This window comes from Saccharomycopsis crataegensis (assembly GCF_037102585.1).
Source record: "Saccharomycopsis crataegensis DNA, jcf7180000000074, whole genome shotgun sequence".
Lineage (NCBI taxonomy): Eukaryota > Fungi > Ascomycota > Saccharomycetes > Ascoideales > Saccharomycopsidaceae > Saccharomycopsis > Saccharomycopsis crataegensis.
Window position 1 is genome coordinate 538,122 of NW_027043821.1, and position 26,634 is coordinate 564,755.

Sequence of the window (26,634 nt, forward strand, 5' to 3'; positions counted from 1 at the left end):
TAGTAATCCGTCGATGACTAAGCGAACCAACCTACCACAGGTGTGGTGGTGTCAACAATCTTGATAGTCGCCCCAGTAGTAAATAACCCGGTTCTAAAAGGGAATATATATTTATATAAATAAATCATGGCACAACTATTCGCTCTTAACTACTAACTTTTTTCTTCTTATTTCCTTGAATAGTAAGTAATTTTTATGCTATAATAACAACAAAATTTCTTTAATCCTAGCATATTTTTTTAAGTATTTTCAATTAATTTACGAAAATCTATCAAAATCTTTCAAGTTACCTTTCCCATCTTAAAACCAGGGAATTTCTCATACAGAAAATATCCGCACTCTATTTTATCTTCAGAATGTTGATATCAACCTAGTATAAGGAACACAAGCCATGCTTGGCACAATAAAGTCTTATCTTTTTGCATGCAACTCCATCATTTTTTACAATCAGTGTCTCAATTCGCACAATTGAACTGCTATTTCTCTCAATGAACTGAGCGGCTTGATCCAGTACTCCATTTCTTTCTTTATATTGTTTCAATTATGGGCCACTCGACGCCGTGGAAGTTGATGTGCAAGGGGAATTTAACTAAGCTAAGAGCATCTCGGGCTCTAATATTTATCTAGATCAAGGAAAACCAGGCTGCGATTAAATATTCATTTTTTTGAACGTTAGCCAGTCAAGAAATTTTTTTCTTCTTTCCGTTCATGACTTTAAAATGAGATTGCTATAATTTGGACTACTACAAGATCAATAACAACTGATTCTAATATAATTGCATACTTGTAGGATAAACATTAAAACTTAAATTCCTATATATAGTGTTGGGGAACTCCCTTGAATAGTTGGACTGTGATTATATGATGCCGGCTTCTTTCAACGCTCCTTAGAAAACTGGACATTAATACCCCAAAAAAAAAAGAAGAAACACAGCATGAAAACTACACACAAACAACAAGAAAAATAGACACCTGAAAAGCAGAAAATTCTTGGAAAACTTCAAAAATAAAATAGAATTTCTATTAATAGATTTTATAAATATCAATGTGTAAATAGCAAGTACAACATACTAACAGTATGACTATTATTGTTATTATTACTATGAATAGAAACACACGGAATAAGTGTAGTGATTATATCCATCATTCGCGCGCAGTACTTAGCTAATTATAGCGGAGAATTGCATTTCTTTTTAAAAAAGCCCATCATTCTGACGTGACAGGTGAAATCATTGATTGTCGTTGGTCAGAACTTTAGTACTGCTGGCCGGGTCTGATGGGCTGCGTCTATGAAACATGCTATATGCAGATCGCTGAGGAAACCGCATTCTCCTCGTGTTCTGAGCCGCAAAAGGCGCTCCCATAATACTAGAGATTCCATCCCTGATATGCTATCAAAAAATTGATATTGAATATATTATCAAAAGAAAACTATATATATAGGATTTGTGGTATCTTTTTTCGTGGAAAAAAAATATTTTCTGAGAAACATTACAGGGCTTTGATTACAAAGTTCGCATAGTTGCAAAAAAGTGAAACTACCATAAAAAAAGCTGCAGCTGCAACTAATAACATTACCCAAAACTCATTAGTGAACTCTGCATCTTCAGCACGAATCAAATTCTAGGAGAATCTGCAAATTAGCTTTAGCGATTTTCTGAGTTACCATAAGTTTGAAGTTATTTAACTAAGCCAAAAGGCGACTCCTTATCCGTTCTCATAACTGGCACATTCCCCTTACCAAAAAATTAGTGCACATTTCAGATATCCCCCGAATTTCTTTTATATATTTAAAATATTTCCTTTTTCAATAAGCCATTACTTTTTGCTTTCTTCTGATCTTCACATATTATCATATCTCAGCTTTCTCCAAATTACCAGTATTCGTTATTATTATCACAATAACCATACCAAGATGTCCAATAAAGAAGCACTTGACATCTTTATTAGAAAACATGTCACCACTGAAATGGTTGACTACTTGGTCACCACAACTCAATCAATAATAAAGGTGAAAACCCTTGAGGATGATGAGCTGAAATACCCTTCGCCTCCAGCATCCCCTGAATCGGAAAGGAAGAAGACAATATCATTGAAATCATTTATTATCAATTTGATCAGATACTCAAACGTCCAAGTTCCAACATTGATGACCACTTTAGTTTATCTCAACAGATTGAAAGAAATCTTGCCATCAGATCAAATATATGGGATTGCTACTACTCATCATAGAATATTTGTTGGATGTTTGATCCTTACTGCCAAATATGTGAATGATTCTTCACCATTAAACAAACACTGGGCCAGATATTCTAGTGGATTATTATCAGTAAAAGAATTGAATGTCATTGAAGTCGAAGTATTAAGCTACTTGGATTGGGATTTGGCAATCACCCAAGATGATTTATACGATTCTTTTGCACCATTCTTAGCTCCAATAAAGGCCAAATTAAGAATGAAGGAAGAAGAAGAATCATTAAAGAAACAACAAAAACAAGAACAGTTAAAACTCTCCTCTTTGGCTAAACCAAACTTCAAATCTCTCAAGCACAGTGCATCAATTACATCTATCAAAAAAATGTTGTGTCCACCATCTGCTAGCTCCGCTAGCTATTCAGACAGCTCTATTTCTCCAGCTGGATCTAGTCTTTCTCAATCACTTTCTAACAACTCATCACTTTCTTCATTGTCTTCTCCAATCAAGAACAGTACCAATACCAATAAGAATAGCAACTACTCGGTGCCATCCTTGACTAACTCTGCCTCAACATACCAATCTAATTCCAACTCTTCTTCCACTTACTCATTGAATAACTCATCCACAAGCTCGCTTACAAAGAAGATGATCGAGGATGATTTCAGTTTTGTTGAGCCACCAAGCAAGGCCGCTACAGCCTCAGGAGCTTATTCCCCTATGTCTGCTTACTTGAGCTCCGGTAATAACGAAGGAATCAAACCAGCGTCACTTTTTGCCTCCCCAAAGAACTTATTGGCAAGAATTACATCTCGTGGATCACCAAAGGCCAATGGATCGCCACAACTTTACCGTATTTCATCAAACTCATCTTTGCGCAGTAATAGCAGCGCTGCAAATAAAATGATGTCACCTTTGACTAGTTTTAAGTCAAAAATGAAGAAATTCAATGGTGGTTCCAAGTTGACACATGCCGAAACCAATCAAGGAGATTTTGGTTCCATTAAGTGTCTATCGCAACCACCAACCATTCATAAGAAAATCAAAGTATCCGTTAGTTCTGATAACTTGAGACATTTTAACACTGGTAGTCAACATAATCCAACCATTAGATCTAATGCTTGAATCTTAATATTTCTATACCAGCTATTCAACATCAACACACATTAGTGTGACCTCTAATTTTCAATTCTTCGCTCTATCTGAGCTTGTCTATTTCTCATTCTATGTTACGAATCCAAGCTAATCTAGTCTTTTGGCGCTTGTTTATTTATTATTATTATTATTGTTTTCATATGGTTTTTAACTGATTATTTATTGTTATTTTCAACGTTTTCAATTCTTGTCAAGAAAGCCACGCTTTCTATTCTATTTTAACCAATATTATTATTTTCAATGACATTTTGACTTTCTCAAAGGAAGCACATAATCTGTGTTTTCCTTTTATTTAATCCTGCAATGAATCAAAATTTCTGGGTTTATTTATTACTTTGGTTTTCATCACTTTTTCATCATTCTTTTTATTGCATTTTTTTTTGTTTAAAAACACACCTTAATCTCTAACTAGCATAATCATTAAATTTTACATAACTAATTTTCCGATAATTCATGTATTCATTAAAAGTTCAAATAGCTAAGCTCACGAGAGTATCAAGGGGATTAGATGTGTTCATCTCTCTTGCAGTCTCCATTACCAGAGCCCAGCAATTTGGAGTTTATCAAGCTCCCACATGTTTCGCCTGCACAGATTGGGTGATGCTCATCTTTGATGCTGCAGCCTAATGCCAGGTGCATCACCTATACAGTGATGAAAGTCATAATTGCATCATATTTGGTCAGAAAATCTGCTATTAAATAAGTTTCAAAAAAAGATGGTGACAGGCTTTAAGCTTCATGTTGCAACAGGTTTGGCGCACAATTACAATTCCGTTTTGGGATTCATGCATTAGTTCCTAATCTTATCTTTTGGACCGGTTCAGAGACGACGAGTTTTATGTTGTGTGATTGTTAAGAAACAAAACAGTACTTAACCTTTTTCTAGGTTATAAACTTGAGGGCTTTTTTTTTTTCCAAGAAATCTACAGATTTGTCTACAAAGCTCCCGTCCTATTCCCAATATTTGGGATAACATCTAGTCAGTTAACCACAATGATACAATAATTTTCGTCCGATACTTACATATAACAACAATAGCTTCCCGGCCATATATATATATATCATTAATATTTGCGATTGAGCATCACTTGTGCCAAATAGTGGCTACGAATTTATATCTTAGAAGCAGAGATACAATGACTAAATTGAGACAGCTTGTTTTCTATTTTAATTTGAATAAATACTCTGTATCCTTCAAGTACATAATACAATAATAGTCATTATTATGTAATTTTTGATTTCCATAGGTAAAGTGAATAATGAAAACAAAAGAAAGTCGAAAAAAGAAGAGAAAAAAAAAGAAAACTAAAAACAATGCAAAACAAAACAGAGCAAATAATGATAATGATGACAATTATAAGAAATGACGAAAAGTTGATATGAAGTCTTGATAGTACCCCCACTACCTATCGCCGAGTATGATGGTTGAGCAATCACTGATAGGTTGATCTGGAAAACCATTTTTGGGTTGGATAAATTTTATTTATTGAAGTTAAGATCAATTAGCTGGTCTCCATTTATTGATTCAGCTACCCAGTGTATACTGTAGGATTAATAGATCCATAAATAGTACATCGTTTCTTTCACAACTGGAGCTCTGCACGGGGTATATCTAAATATTAGATATTGGTGCTGATATCCGTAAAATAGTGCGTTTTTTGTGGTTCGGTATCCATTCAAGGAATTACTCTTCAGTGAAAGAGTATAATAAGTAGTTTGCTATTGGTTTAATAAGATTATGATATCAAACTAGTGATACACCAGACATTATTAAAAAACAATAAGATTGTAGAAGACCAAAGATGCAACAGAATCAAGAGAAAAATTCAAGAATTCTGTGTCTCCATTTTGGCCACCCTTTCAAATCATCGAGACGTTCGTTCAACTCCAATTCTTCTTCGGTCTCGAAATATCTATCAGTTTCAAAGTCCATCTCGGAACTTTTAACCCAACTGTCTCTTTTGTAAAACCACCAAATCAAGTATAAAAGTGGGAAGACCCCTAATTCAATATAGTTTTGGAAGAAGCTGGAGACATCCCAAGGGGCAAAACTGGACCAACCTTGCACTAAAACAATAAACGTAATGAAAACTACACAAAAGTAGTTACCCCATGGATAGGTCCAATTCTTGAATCTCAAATAATTCACTTTCCCTTGTTCTTTCAACCCACGACGGAATCTGAGAGCAGTGATGTTAATGGTCCACCAAGAGAGTTGATTAGAGACACCGACAATGGATTGTAACCAACTCCATAATGTACCGGCAGAAATAAAAGAAGAGCCAAAGCAAAGGCCACCAACAAACCAAGTAATAATCACAGAAACATACGGAGCCTTGTAACGATTAGTCTTGGTAAGAAATTTTGGCAAGTATCCATCTGTACCCAAAGTATATAGCAAACGGGAGCCAGCGTATAAGGCATGGTTACCAGCAGAGATCACCGATGTCAAAATCACAGCATTCATAAATGAACCAGCGGCTTTAGCACCAACCATTTGAAACACGATAGTGAATGGAGAGGTGATGACTTTTCCGGTACTAAGATTAGGGTAATTGTAAGGAACGTTCATACCGATGAAAAAAACGGTCAACACATAGAAAAAAAGAATTCTCCAGAAGACAGTTTTGATAACTTTTGGAGTATTACGGACAGGATTGACAGCTTCACCAGCGGTCAAAGTCAAAGATTCAGTACCACCATAAGCAAATGAGGCAGTGACGAACACTTTAGCAAAGCCTTTGAATCCATCAACCACAGGGGCCTCCCCAATAGACCAATACTTAAACCCAATATACTCATGAAGGTTGTTATGGCCAGCATTAACAACAATGCTGATGATAAAGAAAATAAGAATGGCGATGATTTTCAATAAAGCAAGCCAGTATTCGGTCTCCCCATAAAATCTCACATGGAAGACATTGAGGCCAAGTAACACGACCCAAACGATCAAGGAGATCACCCAGTAATGGAAATCTGTCCAATAACTAAGGATAAGTTGCAATGCGGTCAAGTCAGATGCAACGGAGACAGCATCATTGAACCAATAATTGGCAAGAATGGTAAATCCAAGAGACTCAGAACCAAAACGACGGGCATATGTACAGAAGGAACCACTAATTGGCATCAATGTTGACATTTCACCGAGAGAAAGTAATGTGATATACACCACAACACCAATGAGAAGATAACATATAAGTAAAGAAACCGGCCCACCATTGGCCAAACTTTTACCAGTACCAAGGAACAATCCACTACCTATAGTTCCACCAATGGCAATCATGTTGATGTGTCTAGTGGACAAGGAACGGTTAAGGTTGTGGACAGTGCCCTTATTGATACTGAGGGATTCAGTATTGCAGAGCTCTTCATCGATATGTGATGATTTGGACCCGGTGTAGACTTCCTCAGTGAAGTTTGAAGGATAGTTTCTCATGGTTGAACAGAATGTGACAGAAATTCTTCAAAGAAGGATATACAATGTAGGAGGCAAGAGTATCAATGTCAGAATTCATGGTGGATATTCTCCAAATTATATATATATATATGTGTATATTCTCTATGATTCATGCAGCATGCTAAAGCTGTCATGCACAAAAAAAGAAAGAAAAAACCAAAATTTTTCCACCGGAAAATTCGTCGCCATATCATGTGATTTGACACTTTTGGCAGTAACATTTTGCAATCGTCTTTATATCGGGTGTGCCATGGATCAGTGACTGACAGGTTTTTGGTCGCAAATGTAATGGATATATCGGTATAATATATTGCTTGGTGGATAATACTCTTCCCATCACAATTATCGCGGGGAAGCTTTCCGTTTTCAAACTGCACGGCATCATATGAATCTCAAGACTACTTCTCCAAACTGTGGTAAAAGTGAAAAAGACTAAAAAATTTTCACGTTATTCACTATATCATTAGTAATAATATGGCTGGTTGTATGAGGGGGCACAAGAAGTGGAAAATCAGGTTATAATCTGTCTCTGTCTCTCTGTCCCTCTCTTCGCCTTTTCATTTTGCAATTCGGCTTTCTATCTGGTTAGAGTGTATTTTCCATATGCCTTCAACAATAAAACGAAACTCAAAAAGAAGACTCTTGACATTAAACATGGATATAAATAGCTATTTATCTTAGGATACTACAAAAAAAGAAAAATGTTGAGTATTTGCATAATCCATTCTATTTGATATATAGCACTGACAAGCCCGCTTGGTTGCCTAACCCTTGCGCAGATTATGCTTATCTCCTTTGACACACATACATATAGCTTCTTCACTGTAGCATCTCTTCAGTATCCATCCATGAACCCATCATGGTGGTACCTAACAATTGTACCCAGTGATGAAATGTAACTATACCCAATCCAGGGCAATTCTTGGATATCACATATCGGTTAACTTAAAATGTGACTGGTATCATAACACCTCTTTTTCTTACAAATTCTAATGACAACCAAAATTCAACTATAGGGAAAGTCATATTGTCATGAATAGCCTTGTCAAACAATCATACAATTCTTTATTCATTGAAAAGAAAGTACTGTTTCTTCAATAAATAAGTCATTCTACGGACCTGTTGCTGAGTGCCATATCAAATAGATGATCAAAAAGAACCCCATAATCCCCAAAATCACCTTTAATCCAGTTGTGATTTTTCTTTTCTTTCCTTCCTTTTCTTATCCCGCTAACTGTTGCCTAAAAACACACTTGTATATCTAAGCATTTGTAATTTGAGCAACGTTTCTACTGGGTCACTGGTGAGGAATGGGAAAGCAGTATCTTGAATCTGTTGCTTCATCCCTCAATTTCACTGATTATTGGTCAATTTTTTTTACCCTCCTTGCTCTATATGTCCTATGCGCTGCATACCAGGGCAGCTTGCTGTATAGCTGTACCGCATGTATACCTCTGCCCACATATTTTTGCAGAAAATGTGAAAAATGTATCTATATCTTATGGTTGCACTCAATATTCTTCTTCTGTTACTAACTTTAAGTGAAGTATCCAATGAACATGCCTATTCTAATCAGAAAAAGAAAGAATGGCCGTAAAACTAGCAACTCAAAATCACCCTAGACAACGTAACACTCAACAATTCCTCTCATAGTCAGAGTATGTTTTAACATAAATATATTTATACAGCAACATTTTCCCCTTATTCTGTTTCCTGTATTTTACTTTTTGTATTTTCCTCTCCTTTAAACAAAAAACAAAAACAACAATTTTAACATTTCTCAATATGAGCCTTCATTATGGACAGTTTTTTGGCTCAGGAAATGATCCCAATATTTATGTTACCTTACGAGGTCACAATTTTGGTGGTCACAACGGCGAAACTGTCCTGATCCCGTACCATTACTTATCGGATTGGCAGGACTTTGTCTTTTGTTTGTCTTCCTATTTTCCTCAGTCGGTGATTTTCCAACTCAACAAGTACCCATGGGAAGCTGTTACTAGTCATGGTCATTACAGGATCACGCCGACAAACTGGCACGCATTTGTTGGCCCTGGCTCAAACGTTGTCATCAGACGTGATAAAGTAAGATTCAATGACAATCAATATCGCCGAAATGAGTTATCCATCATGAATAATCCCATGGGTATATTTTTTTCTCCAGATGGCTACCCAAACATGAGCACTGGAATGAATAGGGGTATGGGAGCCGGCATGTTAATGGGATCTGGTATGCCGATGGGGTATAATCGTTTCCCATTAGAAAGGAGAAGGAGATTGAATGGGTTTGCTAAATGGTTTGTTGGCTGATACTGATATTATTTTTTCCCGTCTATTCTTCAATTCTGTGTTCATTGCTCAAATTATTTTATTTGATCCCTTATTCCTTTGTTTGTTATCTGGTTAGTTCGTCTTTTCTTCTACTTTTTTTTTTTTGTTTGTTTAGTTATCTGAGACTTTTTTCTGATATTTTTTTTCTCATCTTGGACATTTTGATGTCACTGTGGATTTTTTTTTTGCACTGGACTATATTGTTGCCTATTGCCAATAGCCAGGGACTTGTGATTCGATTTTTATTCAATACGGGGAGTCTTTCTATATTCATAGTTTATTTACATATTGGTGGTGTTTATTTAATTGAATATTTGTAAATCTATCAAATAGAAGCCTTTAGCTCATGGCTTTCTAACAGCTTTCAGTCCTAATAAAGAATAATATTAATTATGTTGATATATCAATGATGTGCTCGCTGTAAAAAAAAAAAAAAAAAAAAGAGCTCCAGCACTCTTAGCGCAAGACTTTCACACAAAAGAGCATTAAAAACCGTGAATGGTCCGTGAAACAATAGACATAAGCTAATACAAGGAATTCAATTTCCACAAAAGCTATCTAAACTTCTGAAGAAAAGATCGCCATGTATATATGAATGAAGTGCTGGCGAAAATTCCAGCCAAGACTGCAATAGAACTGTCAAATTCTGCCTGTCTCATGCAGGGTTCCTATTATTACTAAAATTTTAAGTCTTTTTTTTTTTGTTTCCATGGGATATAACTCTACAATCAATGTTTAAAATCGAGGAATTAAGCCTCTAAAACTACAAGAATATTCTGAAACTGGCTCAATAATACACGTAACTTTAAATATAAAAAGTTGATCATATAGTATAAAGGGAAGAAAATATTAACTAATCCATCAAAGGAAATAAGACATATTGATCATAAAATATAAGGCAAAGAAAAAAAAATATAGTATAGTTCAAATAATATAATATACTGTTCGTTATAAAATATAGTATAGAGTCGAGCTAGGCAATAAAAAAACACAAGAGTCAAATCAAAACATCGTCGAAATAGAGAGACTGAAAACAAAATTATCAAAAAAACTAGGAATATCAAGTAAAATCATCAAGTAGTAGAGCTATGGGACCAAGTTAAGAGTTATTCAAAAAGGTTCCAGCCAAATATGATAAAGTGAGAGTTCAATAAAATAGGTAATATGAGCAAGAATTGAAAGGTTTGGAGAGACAAAAAAGAAAAAAGAAAAGAAATCAGCTTAAAAACCAATTTGTTAAACTGCTTCTTCTTCTTCTTCTTCTCGCCATACCAGCAGCTGGATACACTCCATTCATTCCCACACCACCCATTACCATTCCGGAGCGAGGAGTAAGACCATTGAAATAAGGATCAGCACCATAACCGTACAAACCACCAGACATGATGGTTGGCAAATAGGAACCATTGACACCACTTTTCAAAATAAGTCGCATACCAGGTCTAATCATCATAGCCCAGTTTTCTGGAGTAATGAGCATATCATCAATGGCAGTGACCAATTCCCAGCGGCCGGTGCTAAGGTGCTTAGACACAGATGGTGGGAAATAAGCACTAAGGCAGTAAAGGAATTCATGCCAGCTGGTCAATTGTCCAATAGGAATAGCAACAGTTTCACCATTATGGGCAGAGAATATGGAGTTTCTCAAAGTGACGTAGACCGGAGCATTTTCCATGTCGTAATAAGAGTAGGCGTAAGACATTGTAATTTAGTAAGTTGTTGTTGGTGTAGTGTTTGTTGTAATATTATTTGGTAGTAGTAATAAAAAAAAAATAGATGAAATTTACAAATGGGTATACCTGGAGTTTCAGAGTATTTATAATCTTTAGATCCGCCAACTGTAAACATCAGTAATTGTCATCATCGATATAGAAATTAAAGTTTATTTACGCCGATGATGCATCGATCGCTGCATGGACCATTTGGTTGGGAAACAAAATTATCCACGTGTGATGTCATAGATTGCGACGACAAATCTGTCAAGAGGCACCACTCTGGAAGTATCTGCTTTGTGCTGCTAGGTGGCCAATTATTTTATTTTTCGGGATGCTGCCCACCGCAACCAATGTTTTGTTGTTATTATTATTGTTTTTTTTTTTTAAGTCGGCTGAGGTCATCGAAATGATGTCGACAGTGTTGTTTTGCTCATTCTACCAACTTAATAGGGAACGAAACTATTGGTCAAGTCTTCAAGCTGACATCGGCCTCCTCGTGCCGACAGCCGGCTACTGGAGGAAAATCAACATCACCCAGAATGGCCTAATGCGTGCAATAAATACCAACTCGGATTTAATTCGGTGAAGTTTCACTAATTATTGTCGCGTAATCCACCATGGTAACAGGAATAATAATAGTGGCCGTTGGAACCCACCGGCGACAATCAACGGGGAAAGACGAATCCGGTTTTGTTGTTGTTTTCACTTTTGCGGCGTTTTTGATATCTTCTACTGCCTTAATGACTTCACATTTATCAGGAGATGACCACTCTTGACCACATTTTGCACGGAGGAGATTTGTAATCATAATTGCCCCTCCAGCCAATGAATGAAATTCATATTCCTTGACTCAAAAACATTAACCTTCTTTTTTACGATTTTCTGTATAATCATGTTTTTTCTTTTTTTTTTTCTTTTCTTCCCTCTCATTTGACCAACCATAATTCACTGTAGAGGAAAGAAATATGAGATGAGGTGGTATTTTCTGGCAACTGGACAGGTTGCTACGTGTGGTGGTACATAGGTTTCCCAACGAGCTATAGCAATTGTGCTACACACAACGTGATCCCCTTGAATCAAAAACAAGCGTTGCTTCATATAATCATCGACATTGCTTCGCACTGTCCAAGCTTCAATGTTTCTATATATTTCATGTTTTCTTCTCAAACGGTAGTTGCTAGTAGTAATCCCATATCCTAAGTTTAGTCTTTAAGTTACTGTATCTCCATCGAAATGGACGAACCGTATGTACATTATCACCACTAACAGTAGGGTAAAAAGATAGTCATCGCCGCCACGTGCAGTTATCCCCCACTCCAAAGGCGACCGGCGCTTATCTTGGAGATGAGCTAGCGATGTCATCAGTACTCTAAACACATTTGATGACCATATGCTATGATTCATTTCCCAGTAACTAACGTGACTCTTTCCCCAGGGCAAGGAATTGGCTTGTTGAGTATGTATTTCGCCCGATGTGTCTTTGAACGTGGATCTTTTTTCTTGATATGAGAGCTAACTTCTCCTTCTTCTTCCTATTAGAATTGGGTGGATCATTATACGATATAATCAATCATTTCAAGCGTACTGATACAAGCTATCGTTTTATTAAAATTGCCTATTCTGGTAAGGCGTTGTTTGAGACTCCTATTGTTGTTTATCTTAAGAATTTAGGGCTAAGGTTGGTGTTTGATTCGATCACTCAGCGCCTTGTATGGATCGAAGTTGTGGCTTTCCAAAATTCAATCCAATTCGTATATCACGCGGGTGATGCCTCATTAATTGTCAATAAAAATGGTACTGAACCTTTATTTAAAGATATTTATAATAAGATTTTCGGTCCTACCTTACCTGGTAAGGTTTATCCCCAAGAGAAGAAATACGTGTTGAATTATCCAGGTATCGCATTCCTGTTCCCATTATCTGATGAATTATTAGCCGAATTCAATATTGACTCATCAGTTAATACAGATTTATTATCATCGGAAGCCAAAGAAAAGCTAATTGTACTTTTAAGTCAATCGACTCTCAAATGCGATGCCATGATATTGTATAATAACCCAATCACCGGAAATCACTCTTCGGCATCGTGGGACGCTTTCTATAAATCCGTTTCCTTGGCAATGTTTTATGATGGGGCGTCTAGTTTGGCCTTTAAGAAGCTGAGGGCACTCGGGTTAAAATCTATCACTCCTTCAACTTCTCAATACACTACTTTTCCTAAAAAGAAAACTCATGGAATAATATCGGTTGCTGAAATTGATCTTCCCAGGGGTCTAATCCGTCTTAACTTTACTCGCAATAATAGTGGAATTTCCTCCTTTGTGTTAAATTGTGGAGTTTCCAAACAGCAAGATATTCTTTGGGCAATTGGTGAGCCTGACGCCACGTATTTAAAAATTGATTCTCGTTACAAGATCTACAATGGTGACTTTAGTCCCTTTGATAGAATTTCCAAGGCCAAGAATATCAATAATGAAGTGTTTCATAATTATTTTAGTTATGGGTTTGACCTTTTGTACGGTACTGACTCATTGAATGGGGCAATGCTTAAGAAAGTGGTGATGCATAATAACAACCCGAATTCTGTGGAGTTCAACAAATATAATAAGCTAAATTGGGTCATGAGAGGTAACGCTACAAGCGATTCTTCATTGAAAGATGATTTTGATGTGCAAGAACCTAATATATTCTTTCCAGATTTTATTAATCGCACAAATCCTACATATAATGAAAATAATATTGATTGGGCTATTGAAGACTCTTCAAATATTGCAACCTCAGAAATGTACTTTCATGAAATTGATGAAAAGAATTTTAAGACCCTCATAATTTCCGGGTCTGGTACTGACATTCCTCCAACGACGTCTCCGTTTAATTCTTCAAATTTCGTTCTCATTGATAGAAGCAAATTAATGCTGGTGGTGGATGGTAATGATGATAGTGAAGATTTGGTAGAATTTCTTTCTGAAGAAGAAGATGATGATGATTGTGCTTTTCCTAATGGTGAGATTGGCATTGATTCCGTTCATATTTCCAACCCATCTGCGATTTACAGTAACGGAAATATTTTCCCTCGCGGGGAACTGAGTGTCTATGGTACTAAACATGAGAGATCTAAAAGAAAAAGCAGCCTGTCCAAACACATTGATCTAAAATGGGGACAAAGTAAATTGTACGGGTATAACCGGTGTATTTGGGAAGTTCTATCTGACAATGATGCAATAAGTTCTATAACATTGTTTTGATAGTGATCTCTTAATATCTTAGAAAGGAAAACTGATTTAATATCGGAAATACCCGGTGTAGACTAATAATTACTTGGTGTGTCAAACCTGGTAGATATAATATGTATGGTCTTTAAAATGATGACATCAGTTAAGTTTAGTAATATTAATACGGGGAATCAAGGAGCCAACTGGGCAAAAGAGAAAAAAAAAAAGGGAGGGGAGAGGGGGGATCAATAAAGTCCAAGTGAAAATTTCCTTAAAATTATAACTGTAAATATATCAAATGAACGGCTTCAGGCGGTTTGAATTACATGTATACTAGCTACTAGGCTAAAAACGTCACATCAATTAAAACGTTTGATTTTCTTCATGACATCATCGATGGAGAGGGGACGGACCCGATACGAAGTGATGTGCAATGAATGAATAAATGAATGAGCGGCACCTGCCTCAGTTTAGTGTTTGTTATCTTACGGGAAAAAAAATAAAAAATAACAGGGTGTTTCTTGCTCTCAAGAATATAATTTAACGGCCGTATTTTACCACTTTCACCGGTGAAAAGTAATGAAAACGCCGATTAAAAACTCAAAAAATCCCGACAAAAAAAAAAAGGATCAACAACTATGAGACAACTATTGAGGGAGGGGGAGAGACCTTATCTTCATTCGAGATCAAGTCAATTTTAACCAAGAAAAGATATCCTTATCTATTTTCGCTTTTTGTTTGGCTTCTTCTCTTTTTTGTTTTCACTGTGTGATTTTATTTCTTCGTACTGACAATTTTTTATTTTTTTTTTATTTTTTTTTTTTAATGAGAGGTTCAACATTGCAGGAAACGAAGGCTCAGAGGATCAAGCCACTTGAGAGTACAAAGTTCAGTATTGATTCGTTGCTTGGCAATCCTGTTTTTCATTCGAGTTGGTTTATGCTAACTGTGGCCCTCGGGGTCAATTTCCACGATGTGTGGGTTGTTCGATCCATGATGATTTTGTTGATCTTGGTGGTTTTGTCGATCTGGGTGATATATCTAATAAACTCCCAGTACAAGCAGAGAGTGTTCGGAACTTCGCGATTGAAGATCAATGACGATGAAGTGGTGGTAATTCTTGGGGGCTCTAGAGGATTAGGATGGGAAATCGCCTCGCAGTTCCTTGATGCTTCCTTGCTGCTGCCAACGATATGTATTTTGGATATCCTTTCTCCTCCTCCTCCTCCTCTTCCTCCTCCTCCGCCACCATCATCATCATCATCATCATCATCATCATCATCATCATCATCATCATCATCATCATTCCAAGACTCCAAGAAATTGAAATTCTATCGATGCGATATTTCAAAAGAACGAGCATTATTGGAAACCCTCAAAGACATTGAACTTACCATTGGCAAAATTGTGGTACTCGTGAACAACGCGGGAGTGGCCCCCAAATCACCCCTCCTTGATCAACCGATGGGGGAAATTAGGAAAGTGTTCAATATAAATTTCTTTAGTTACTTAGCCGCCACAAAATTCATCACAAGGTTACGTATTACCAATGATGAGAAGTTATTTGTGGTGAATGTCGCATCGGTGTTGGGACTTCTTGCTCCCAGTAATTTGGCGGCGTACGCCGCTTCGAAAGCTGCCATCATTGCCACTCATGAAGCGTTGTTCCATGAGTTTCAGCAGCTCAATAATAATAATAATAATGAGAATGATAAGATTCGACTTCTTTTGGTGAAGTTGGGTCAATTGGATACCCAAATGTTTGCGGATGTCGATCCTCCAAGAACGTTTCTTGCCCCAGTGTTATCACACCGAGAAATTGCCGGGGAAATCGTCGCAAGAATTATGTCGAACCACGGAGGGGAATTGACCCTTCCAATATACGGAAGAATATTACCGATCATGAAAGTATTACCGTTTTTTTTTGTTGAGGGGCTAAGAAAGTTTAGCCGAATGGATCAAGTGGCAACGAAAATGAGCGGTTCGCTGGCCTGCCAAACACAGAAAGTTTCCGTATCATTGGAAGAAGAAGAAGAAGAAGAAGAAGAAAGTGAGTTCGAGGATTTGGCGAAAATGTCGGACTCTAGTCTACTGTATGGTGATGATCATTCAAGAAAGTCTTGGAAGTTGGAGCAAGAAATTCGATTGATTTTGGGAACTGAGGGACTGTCTTAGTTTATTATTTATCCCTACTAGACCCTTCCCCATCATAATATTGGTTTGTCCATGTTCCTCTAACACTTGCACATTAGAGAATTCATTGCATCATTAATATGAAAAAATATCAGCGAAGGGAGAGAAGTAGAAAAAATGGAGTGAAATTGTGAATGAGAAAACCATACGATACAAACATTTTTTTCATTGTTTTTTTTTTTGTTTTCATTATTATTTTCGTCTTCTTGTCAATTAAATTCTCCCTGTTTTGCTCTCTTTCTTCCAGATTATATTTGCGTTCCTCTCCCCTGTTGGTTTGGTTTGGTTTATCGTGATTATTTATATCTTAGTCTGCAAAAGTGATTAATTACAACAATATTTGGTGCCATCTCATCTAAAAAGATTAAAAAAACAGAGAATGATCAATGGAAGGGGGAAATGTCAAATAAGGGAAAGAAAAAAAAAAAAGAGAATGAAGAACTAAAATGATCATTTTCGCTGTTTTTTTTCGCCCGCGCCTGTCTCTCCCAATCTGTCGTTTCACCAAGATGTTCCATAATGACGTTTTTCACCTTGGTAGCGTTGATGAATATGGTAACGATCTTCCTGACAATTATCCTGATCATCTTATTGGTGGCAGTGACGATTATCATCATGGCGGTGATGGTGCTGGTGGGAGTGCACAACCTCTGGCTCATTTTGTTAATTCCCTAAGGCAGGAAGGGGGACACAATAAGCGATCAGTTCATCATACAAAAAAGGGAGATGGATATTGGGGAAACATCTGATCCTCCACATGGGAAGGGAAGGGAAGGTATCATTTAACACCGTGTGATTCCTAAAGTCTTTTCTAAATGGTTATTTTCAATTTCTCGCTGATTATGGAATCTGCTGTGAGATTGGGAAGGTCATCAGATCACATCACACACCTTTTGTTTTCCGTGGAAACATCGGGAGTCGGGGACCACAGCACCAGTCTTCCCAATTAATAGAACAAATAATAAGCAATCATAACAGTTGATGATTCAACCTGTATAGAAAATGTCAATAAAATGAAATATTAAGCTGGCTGAAAAAACATCGAGCCTCAATTACATCAGTTTGGGTGTGAGAAAATTAATTATAATTCTTTGCAAATAAAAGATGCGATAAAAACAAATCAAGAATAAGAGTCATAATATAAAACCTGATAAAATCATTCTAAGATATAGAGGTGGAAAGCAAAAAAATAGACGGATAAATAAACAAGCCGACATGTCAAACTAACCAATTGATTAATCATAAAATTTCAGTACGTAAACCTAAAAGAACAAATATACTTGTACATGAACAAAACTAATAAAACACAATCATGAAAGGCAAAGAAATAAATAAATAAAAAATGAGAAAGGCAACCGAGCCAACAAAAAAAAAAAAAGAAAAATATCTAAATATATAATATATAGATAGATAGATAGATAGATAGATAGATAGATAGATAGATGAACAGATAGATAGATCAAATAAGCTATCACTGAAACAAAATCAAAAAATCAAAATGTATTCGACATGCAAATTGTTGATCGCATACAATTTCATCAAATGACAACCCTAACATAAATAATAATGAAAAGAAGAAAAATAAAATTACCATAATGCTTCAAAGTCAATAATTAAAAGACTCCTGAAACCAGTCCAGATTTTTCAATCAGCTGTACACAATTTGAATGAAAGCTAATCAGCGTTTTGAAGATCCAGGAATGCTAATACCATCTTCATCTTTCGAATTACCGCTACTTTTGATCCAATTCAATATTTTACTGTACCTTTTGGGCCCCCTTTTTGAGTTTGACACTTTACTGTTTGGAGTCACTCTAGAACTGCTGATACTTGAGCCATCAAAATTCAACACACTCAATGAATCGGTTGCGCCAAACAGTTGGCTAACTTTTCTCTTTGGGGTTTTCAATATATTATTGAAGCTTAAACTAAGACTCGAACGAGTATTAATCTTGAATAATCCTGACCTGCGTTCATGACTGCCTGTTTGTGTAGAAGAGGAATTGTTCTTAGAATTATCCGGCTGGGCATGGATAGCATTATAATTTTTAGTAATATCGGCAATAATATTCCCCGAAGAAACAGAAGTGTTCATAAGAGACAACTCTGGTGATGATTTGTGACGGAAAGCTTTTAATGATCCTGTGTCCTTAGGACGGTCAACATGAACTTCTTCCTCAAGTACGGGATATTCGTGGTATGAATCTAATTCACAAGATACCAAAGAGTAAACTGATTGTTTTTTCTGAAGTGAAGGATGAATTATTGTCAAATCAACTTGGGAGCCAGAGGCATTGGTAATCGTTTGAGCAGATAATTGCGACTCATCCATCAAGTTTGTTGGGGAGGACATCAATGGCCCATTGTTTTCTGCCTTCACGGGGGTGCGAATACTGGTATTGCCAATGCTGTAATAACTATCTCTATAATTAGCGCCACTAGACACGATAGCATTACTATTATTGGCATTCCCAAAAATAGTTGAATTTCCACCTGTCTGGCTATACTTGGCGGTGGTAATACTTTCACCAGAAGAATTTAAATAAGCGTTACTGCTTCTTGAAACACTTCTAGAGTGAGAACCAATACGGTGAAGCACAGGGGTGGATATCAAAGAATCAAACTCCATATCTTGGGATAACTGAGAAGTATTAAGCTTTTGATGATCACTATCAGCAGCTCGGCTGTGTTGATGCTGAACATTATGATGATGAGCAAGATTTTGAGACTTCTGAGTTATTGTCCTCATTGACGCAACTGATGAAGTAGACGCAGATGTCGATGAATTCGACAAAAATTGTTGAAGGGAATTCAAAATCGAAGATCTTCTTCTATGATGGTTAGCAACAGGACGATTAGTCTTATTTTTCCCATCAACAGTGGACGTCTTCGAATTGAATGCCAAGTCTCTTGAGCTGTTTTGATTGCTATTTTCATTAGGCTGGTTTAGGTTTCTATTACTTGAACCAAACATTTTATAAAATTTCGATTTATTGGTGGAAATTTTGGCAGATAAATCATCGGCAGCGGAAGCAGAAATACTGCGGGATTTTTTATGATGGAAACTTCTCACTTTTGGTTTCAATTGACCTGAACCTTCAACAATCATAGCATCCATTTCTTTGTTACCTTCTGTTTTCAAGTCATCCAAAGCTATTTGGTTTGAAACCTCTTCATTCGATGATCTGCTTAATTTTCCAACTGCTCCTTCCTCCAGTACACTTCCTTCAATTGAACTCATTGATGTTTCATTTGTGTATGAATTACTAGACTTGAAGTCATCAGACAGTTCCATAAAATCTTCGTGAATCAGTTTGCCATCAATACTGTGATTATTTAGGCCTGGGGGAGGAAGTAACGGGTGTTCGGAGATGATTGAGGTTTTTTCTTGATAAGCTTTCAAAGACTCCAAAGGCATATTGGCAACATCATAAATAATTGGCTCAAAATTAAACCGTGTTGGTGATAAAGATTTCGACGGTTTAACGTTCTTCCCATAATTATTGGACTTTGATGAATTTGCTGATGTCGGAGAAAGAATCGGCAAAGATATTTTATGATTAACATCCTTGGCATTAGAATTATCGGTTTTCCCAATAATATTCAAACTTTCCGTTGATCTCAATGCATCGATTATTAATTTTGAATTATCGTAATGATTCTGGTATCTTGCTGGAGTTCTACCTCTTCTAACACCAATGGGGGTTGGCGGTTGCAAAATTGAATTGAATTTTGGGCTAGTAGAAGAATAAGAAATTTTTTTCAATTCATCAGTGCTATTGGCAAAGGATGATTCGGAATGTATACTGTTAGATTCTTTGGTCAAACTTGCTGAGGAGCTTGTTGAAAATTCGTTGCTGTAAATAGATGGCTTCTTACTCAACGAGTTTTGATACAAGTATTCATTTTCATGGTAATCATTCGCTCTTTGGGTTTCCTCCTGTTCATTCTCTTCCTCATCTTCTTCTTCGACGATTGGTTCATCGGTAGTTGGCGATAATTGTCCAAGGAGAAAACTTTTTCTATTACCTGGAGTATTATACAAACCCAACCCATTAGAAGACGTACTGATGTTCAATTTAGACGTAGGTCCAAGATTTTTGTCTGGCCAAGAAAAATTTAGAGATGAATTACCAAACATATAGTCAAACTCTGGCGCTGATTCAGTTCTTCTGTGGAATCTTTTAGATTTGGCCTTAATGCTTTCATCTACATTGAAATCCAACGCAGCATCAAGATCAATTATTGCTGCTGGCACGCTCTGTTCAACCACTGCAGGACCCGTAGAAAGATAAAACTTAGATTGGCTGAGGCGATTATTAAGTTCATCGGCATCGATCATATCACTGTTGTTGTATGTTGATGGGCCTGAAGATGTATATGAGGAACTGCCATTATTATTATTATTATTATTATTATTATTATTATTATTTGTCGAATTATTACCACTATTGCTATTTTCTGGGGTTGTCTCTGTTGAGGAAACCTCATTTGAGAAAGAATCCACAGAATATTTTGTACTCAAGCTGATGTCGCTCTTTTTTCCATAAACCGACGCATTTTTGGAGTTATTTTCCGGGGCGTTCGGGAAAGAAAACTCCTTATTCGGTACCATAGTTGCCATACCATGTATAAGTTCATTTTCTTTGTTATTCAGGTCAGAAGGGTGATTATCAGAAGAAGAAGAAAACCCGCCAAATTTGAAAGCTGGGGGAGTTAGAGAAGGGGTCATGCTATTGGTATTAGATGAGAAAGTGATTCCCATAGAATCAAAATCGCCAGATATCGCAGCGCTTCTTCTGTGAGCATGGCCGCGCTTCTTTGGGGGTGGAGGAGACAAAGTGGACTTTTCGGGTAGTGATGAAGCGGTGGTGGACATAGAAGACATCATGACAGAGTGTGGAATATGAAATTAAATGAGTTGCAGAGCAAAAAAACAAAAAGGCAGTAAAACAGAAATTTGTAGGATATTGTGAGATATAGAATAGTAGATACTTTGTAAAATCATCAATAACCGCCGGTGTTCTTTTCAATGACGTTTTTTTTTCTCTGTTTTTTCTCTCTCACTCTCACTCTCTCTCTCCCAAATTTAGGAATTAAAAAGTAGAGGAAGAAAATAAAAAGGATAATTTAGAAGAAGCAGCAAATAAAGACGATAGGAAATATGGTCAAATCAATAAACGCTGAAGACGATGTAGTAACGAATGGACGCTGTGATCAAATCAGCACGAAAAAGCAGGTGGGTCAAACAGATTGTCCTATATTGTGAAAGTCGAAAAAGTAAAACACAACAAACGTTGAGGGGGATAATATTAGTTTGATGAATATGATGTTGGGGATGTGCTGCTGACAGTGCAAAGTATCCGAGATATCAGATAGTTTGGTGGTGATTATTGTTTACACGTAGAAAACAAAGCAAAACCACGATGGGTGGATGGGGGGAGGAGGAGGGAGGAGAACGCACAAATGGGGGAAGGAAAGAGATGAAAGATGGCAAACAGATTAACTAGTGGGTGAGTCTAGTTGTTGCTGTTTGTTCTTCAGCAGTAATAAAAAGGGATATCCTTTCTTTGGTGACGATCTTCAGTTTAGTGTCTTGACGTTCAAGAGGTAGGGACAATTCTCTGTCTTTTTTTTTTCTTTCTTTCTTTCTTTCTTTGTCCCGAAGCACAAATTTTTTGGGTGGGCTGGTGCGGTACGGTGCGGTACGGTGCTGGTGCTGGTGCTGGTGCTTTTTGTCCGGTTAGGTCAGGGGGAGCAGGCGGGCGGAATGTACGGTGGGGGGCGCACTGCCGAGAAGGTTTTTAATGGTTACTTACGGAAGGGTTGGAGATCCTGTGGGCTATAAAAAGATTGTTGTTGTTGGTTTTGTGCTGCTTATCTCTGGGCTCATTTGCTATCCGCAATTTGCATTTGCCAATTAAAGCGTGGTCATGCTGGTCATCAGTGGCTATAATATATATATATATATATATATATATATATAAATACCATATTATATACTGGAAGTAGTCACTTGGTAATAATCAGCCAACCACCGAAAACTGCCGTATCCACCATAGTGTTTTTTTGTTATTATTATTACTATTATTATTATGGGTCATATATATATATACAAAAAAGGGCTATAATAAACAGAAAATTGGTGGCCAAAATTAAGAAAAAGAAAAAAAAAAAAACAGTGCAAGCTGACTTGACTTGTTCCCATTTCGCTGTGGTTTTGTTCCTCCCAATAACCGTAGTTCTTACCTTAGCTAATGCCCCTCAGAGTCTCTATTGTGGTGCCACACATTAAACTTTGCATGGTACATGAGCCATTAGGGCTTCTAGAAGGCTGTGTGGTGTCCGGGTGACCACGTCCTGCCGTTATCCCTCACAATTGTACAAACAACAGCAACAACTTCCACCAGGATTAGCTTCTCATCATATCATATAGAAATACCACAGTTTACGGTAGGTGCGGTGCGTTTGTGTTTTATTTATACAAAATGTGCTAGTTCTTATCTTATCTTCAAACCACAGCGCAACTATTCACAATATTATTGTCTACACACTAGCTGGTAATATTTGAAATCGCCTCCCTTTTTCCCATTGCCCTCTCGATGAGATATTATTTTTCATCCCAGTCCTGTGTTCATTCATTGATGAATAGTAAATAATTGTCACTTTTCCAAATGCCTCCCCATTTCTTTTTTTTTTTTTTTTTGACGTATTTTTGGTTGTTTTGTTGTTGTTTTTTTTCTGCAAAATGTATGAAAAAGTCTACCTACATCAACAATAATAAATATTCTTTGGGACATCAGGTTTACTTCCACAAAAATACTCTCCTCCTTTTTGTCTTTAAGCTGTCTTATGATATTACGATCCGTAATTCATGAGAAATGGGCGACCCACTATAAATCAATAAGATCCATGGATTTGGTATTTGTTCAGGGTAACGCGCCACTGGGAGGGAGTGGTTTTTTTTTTTTTCTACATCTTCAAACCACGTAAATAGATGTATGTGCTTGAAATAGTCAAATTGGTTTAATAACTCCAGTTAAAACCCACACACACATAAACGAATAAAGAATGGCGCTCCTCAAAAAGATCAATCTCTAGTGTGTATTGCTTTGTCCAATTTTATTTTTTTTTTTTTAAAAAAAAAAAAAAAAGTGAAAAAAGAATAACTGATTTATTTGATTCTTGCCGATGACATATTCATTCAAATCTACTTTTATTTTTTTATTGAATTAAATTAAACTAACACATCTTTGGTTCGTCGAATGACCTCAAAGCTAACCTTGATGAGAATTTGTTTTTCATTTTTGAAAGTTTGGGTTATGTAGAGAGTTTCAGTCTCATTGATGTGAGATTAGCCCTCGGTATTGGATGCTGTGCCATCAGCGGCGCCACTTTCTATTTGGATAAACATTCCGAGTTCAAAGAATCCATCAATTTGGTGGCTGCTGCCATAGTACTCTACTCAATTCTTGCCTCTGTTTTATGGGGCTGGTCTAAATTCGTGGAAAAAAACATCAAGTTTGTGGGCTACAAGAAATCCCAGAAACTCATATTTAAATCCAGTGCGAACAAGACTGACAATTTGTACAGCTACGAAATCAAAATTGGTGACAACGAACCGATAATTGGGAGCATTGAATACAACAAAGTTTTCAATGAAAATGGATTTTTAGATTTTGAAGAATTCAAAGGGTATCTCACAAAAGAAGTTGAGAAGATTGACAAAAAGAAACAATGAATTGATATTTGAGAACTGTGGTTTTGACTTCCATATTATTATTACTCAAATCTGTTTGTTTGTTTGTTTGTTTGTTTGTTTCTTGCCTCTATTGATCTGGGCTCTAAATATGACTTTTTTGTGCGACGAGAAAATCAATCTTCCTCACTTAAAACTGACATGACATTATTCATGAAATGACGGGCAGGCTATTTTGTAATAAATAAGTATTAAAAATATTAATTACCAAAAAACTTGTCATATTTATTTACAGCCTATTTTTTAATTATGACTTTTTTAATATTAATGCAGAGATGAGAAAAAAAGAAAAAATAATAATAATAATAATAATAATAATAATAATAATAATAATAATAATGTAATTTCAACACATAAACTAATAAACTTCACACACACACACAAAGAAAAGAAAAAAAGAATAGAATGGGGAAAAAAAAAATGACAATCAATATCTTATATTACATAAATACGACAACCACCTCGACCACTGATAATCTACCGGCTTCTAGTTATCATTAGAAACCCACGATAAAACAAAACTCAAGTTGTTTGTTTTGTTTTGTTTTTTTGACTCGAAAACCCCTCACTCTAATAAACAAAAAATATAGATCCACAACAATTATACTTCCGATTAAAAAGCATCAGGCAATCTTTCAATCTCGTATTTCTTTTTCCCAGCATACATGATTGGAATCCCCGGCACTTTTCTAATTCTTCTCTTCAAATCAGCATCATTAGTAGCCACGATATAACACTTGTGCTGCATAACTCGGCTCACCAAACAGTCATCGGCATATGTACCTTTGTGTGAGCAGCTCAATCTTTTAATTCTTGCGTCCTTAGCCAATCTCAAAGCGATTCTGAATTTTGGTCCCAATTTCTCAAGTTCGGCCATCACACAATCAGTAATGATCGGAATACATTTCGCATAAAGACAATCCATCATCCCACGCACAAGATCAATCTTTTTTTGGATCGAAAAGTTGATGAAATTGGTATCGATAAGCACTTGATATGGAGGCTTTATGGCCTCGTTATATTGGAAGAAAAGCGCCGATGACACTTGGGGAACCTCTTTTACGAGTTCTTCATCTTTAGGAGGTTTTGGGCCTTTTGCCTGGTTTTCTTTGAGACGAGCGTCCTTCTTGGATATAAGAATCTTCTTCTGAGCGAACTTTCTGGTCTTTGAATGCTTCCCCATTATTAGCTATTATATTTATCGTCTTAAACACTGCCCTAAGAGAATGGAAAAAAAAATTTTCTGTATGATATGAATTTGGTATTATAAAAAAAAAAAAAAAAAAAAAAATTGAAAAACGTGATATTTTTGAGATGAGGTAGGAGCTATCAGACAAGACTATTGGGCAATTTTTAGGATGATTTCCATTTCTCTAAAATTGTGAAGCGTAAATGACATTCTAATATTCAATGACTGTGTATTGTCTGTTTTTACTGGCTTTCCTGTGATTTTTTTTTTTGCTTAATGATGTAGAAAATCCTATTAAATTATTACGAATCAATCATGGCAGAGGTTTCATGCAATGACTTTTTTTTTTTTCTCACGCGAAAAATTTTTGGATGGTTAACAGTAACAGGCAGGAGAAAACCAACCCCAGATTACCTAATCTTAAGGATAAAACCCCCTCCTCCACAAAGATTTAAAATCATGCCAAAGAGAACTGCTTCTGAAAAAGACCAGGAAGAAAAGCTTTCAAAGAAAGTTATCCAAGATGAAATTGAGTTCAGTGATGATGATGAAGAACTAGATAGCGATGAAGACAATGAGGGTGAAGGCGACGACAATGAAATAATAAATGTCGATTTCGATTTCTTCGACTTAAACCCAGAAATTGATTTCCACGGGTTCAGAACTTTCCTCAAACAACTATTTGGTGATGACTACAAGAAGTTTGACTTATCTGGCTTGGCCAACATCATTTTGGATCCTAAGAATACCAGTATTGGAAGCACAATTAAGACCGATGGTAAAGACGGCGACCCATTAGCCTTGTTGGCCCTTATGAACTTAAAGAATTATAAGAAATCTCTGTCATTGAATACTTTGATCGAATATCTTGTAACCAAAGCCCAAGGAAATCCAGAATTTTATATTATATTGAAGAAAGTGTTAGGAATGAACGGTGGAGAAAAAGTCGGGTTGATTATAAATGAAAGAATCATCAATGTTCCTGTGGAAGTCACTCCTCCTTTGTTCAAGCTTATGATGGAAGAAGTCAACAAGCAAGAGCCAGATTTGAAATATTTCTTGATCATTTCTAAAGTGTACAAGCTTGTGGCTAGTCAACTTAGTGATGATTCCGATTCTGACTCTGATGACAACAGTAACAAAAATAACAAGGCAAAGAAGGTAAAGAAGAACTCGGAGAACCAGGAAGAGTTCGACTATTTCCATTACGAGGACATGATATTCGAAAAAAATGCCATGAAGTTCGACAAGTTCAAATACGATAATAAGTTGCAAGATACCGACTCCAGAAGAGTTTTCTCAGAATATGGTATTGATCCTTATTTGAGTTTGATTTTGATTGAAAAATCAAAACTTGAAAGTAGTATTCCTCAATTAGAAGAAGCTTTCAAGCCATTCTAAGGTAATTATGGTGAGACCTATATATATT

At 36.3% G+C, this 26,634-nt stretch overlaps 11 protein-coding genes across 11 annotated transcripts; 7 read left to right on the plus strand and 4 right to left on the minus strand. All coding sequences in view use genetic code 12, as the record gives it.

Moving 5' to 3' along the window:
* Nucleotides 1–1,915: 1,915 nt before the first annotated feature.
* Nucleotides 1,916–3,319, plus strand: DASC09_020890 (cyclin family protein; the record flags this gene model as incomplete). The annotated part of the gene is made up of 1 exon (XM_064995692.1): nucleotides 1,916–3,319. One exon carries the CDS (start codon nucleotides 1,916–1,918, stop codon nucleotides 3,317–3,319), a length of 1,404 nt encoding a protein of 467 aa, XP_064851764.1.
* Nucleotides 3,320–5,162: 1,843 nt separating this feature from the next.
* On the minus strand, nucleotides 5,163–6,785 carry DASC09_020900 (uncharacterized protein; the record flags this gene model as incomplete). Its single annotated transcript, XM_064995693.1, has 1 exon — nucleotides 5,163–6,785. The coding sequence occupies one exon, from the start codon at nucleotides 6,783–6,785 to the stop codon at nucleotides 5,163–5,165; it is 1,623 nt and encodes a 540-aa protein (XP_064851765.1).
* Nucleotides 6,786–8,591: 1,806 nt separating this feature from the next.
* On the plus strand, nucleotides 8,592–9,116 carry DASC09_020910 (uncharacterized protein; the record flags this gene model as incomplete). Its single annotated transcript, XM_064995694.1, has 1 exon — nucleotides 8,592–9,116. The coding sequence occupies one exon, from the start codon at nucleotides 8,592–8,594 to the stop codon at nucleotides 9,114–9,116; it is 525 nt and encodes a 174-aa protein (XP_064851766.1).
* A 1,237-nt stretch (nucleotides 9,117–10,353) lies between these two features.
* DASC09_020920 (uncharacterized protein) lies at nucleotides 10,354–10,839 on the minus strand (the record flags this gene model as incomplete). The annotated part of the gene is made up of 1 exon (XM_064995695.1): nucleotides 10,354–10,839. The coding sequence occupies one exon, from the start codon at nucleotides 10,837–10,839 to the stop codon at nucleotides 10,354–10,356; it is 486 nt and encodes a 161-aa protein (XP_064851767.1).
* A 1,518-nt stretch (nucleotides 10,840–12,357) lies between these two features.
* DASC09_020930 (uncharacterized protein) lies at nucleotides 12,358–14,097 on the plus strand (the record flags this gene model as incomplete). Its single annotated transcript, XM_064995696.1, has 1 exon — nucleotides 12,358–14,097. The coding sequence occupies one exon, from the start codon at nucleotides 12,358–12,360 to the stop codon at nucleotides 14,095–14,097; it is 1,740 nt and encodes a 579-aa protein (XP_064851768.1).
* Nucleotides 14,098–14,889: 792 nt separating this feature from the next.
* DASC09_020940 (uncharacterized protein) lies at nucleotides 14,890–16,239 on the plus strand (the record flags this gene model as incomplete). The annotated part of the gene is made up of 1 exon (XM_064995697.1): nucleotides 14,890–16,239. One exon carries the CDS (start codon nucleotides 14,890–14,892, stop codon nucleotides 16,237–16,239), a length of 1,350 nt encoding a protein of 449 aa, XP_064851769.1.
* Nucleotides 16,240–16,766: 527 nt separating this feature from the next.
* Nucleotides 16,767–17,006, plus strand: DASC09_020950 (uncharacterized protein; the record flags this gene model as incomplete). Its single annotated transcript, XM_064995698.1, has 1 exon — nucleotides 16,767–17,006. The coding sequence occupies one exon, from the start codon at nucleotides 16,767–16,769 to the stop codon at nucleotides 17,004–17,006; it is 240 nt and encodes a 79-aa protein (XP_064851770.1).
* A 929-nt stretch (nucleotides 17,007–17,935) lies between these two features.
* On the minus strand, nucleotides 17,936–21,148 carry DASC09_020960 (uncharacterized protein; the record flags this gene model as incomplete). The annotated part of the gene is made up of 1 exon (XM_064995699.1): nucleotides 17,936–21,148. The coding sequence occupies one exon, from the start codon at nucleotides 21,146–21,148 to the stop codon at nucleotides 17,936–17,938; it is 3,213 nt and encodes a 1,070-aa protein (XP_064851771.1).
* A 2,021-nt stretch (nucleotides 21,149–23,169) lies between these two features.
* On the plus strand, nucleotides 23,170–23,998 carry SPC2 (signal peptidase complex subunit SPC2; the record flags this gene model as incomplete). The annotated part of the gene is made up of 2 exons (XM_064995700.1): nucleotides 23,170–23,178; nucleotides 23,549–23,998. The coding sequence occupies 2 exons, from the start codon at nucleotides 23,170–23,172 to the stop codon at nucleotides 23,996–23,998; spliced, it is 459 nt and encodes a 152-aa protein (XP_064851772.1).
* A 631-nt stretch (nucleotides 23,999–24,629) lies between these two features.
* FCF1 (rRNA-processing protein FCF1) lies at nucleotides 24,630–25,199 on the minus strand (the record flags this gene model as incomplete). Its single annotated transcript, XM_064995701.1, has 1 exon — nucleotides 24,630–25,199. One exon carries the CDS (start codon nucleotides 25,197–25,199, stop codon nucleotides 24,630–24,632), a length of 570 nt encoding a protein of 189 aa, XP_064851773.1.
* A 465-nt stretch (nucleotides 25,200–25,664) lies between these two features.
* Nucleotides 25,665–26,606, plus strand: BCP1 (protein-transporting protein BCP1; the record flags this gene model as incomplete). The annotated part of the gene is made up of 1 exon (XM_064995702.1): nucleotides 25,665–26,606. The coding sequence occupies one exon, from the start codon at nucleotides 25,665–25,667 to the stop codon at nucleotides 26,604–26,606; it is 942 nt and encodes a 313-aa protein (XP_064851774.1).
* Between the last annotated feature and the right edge of the window lie 28 nt (nucleotides 26,607–26,634).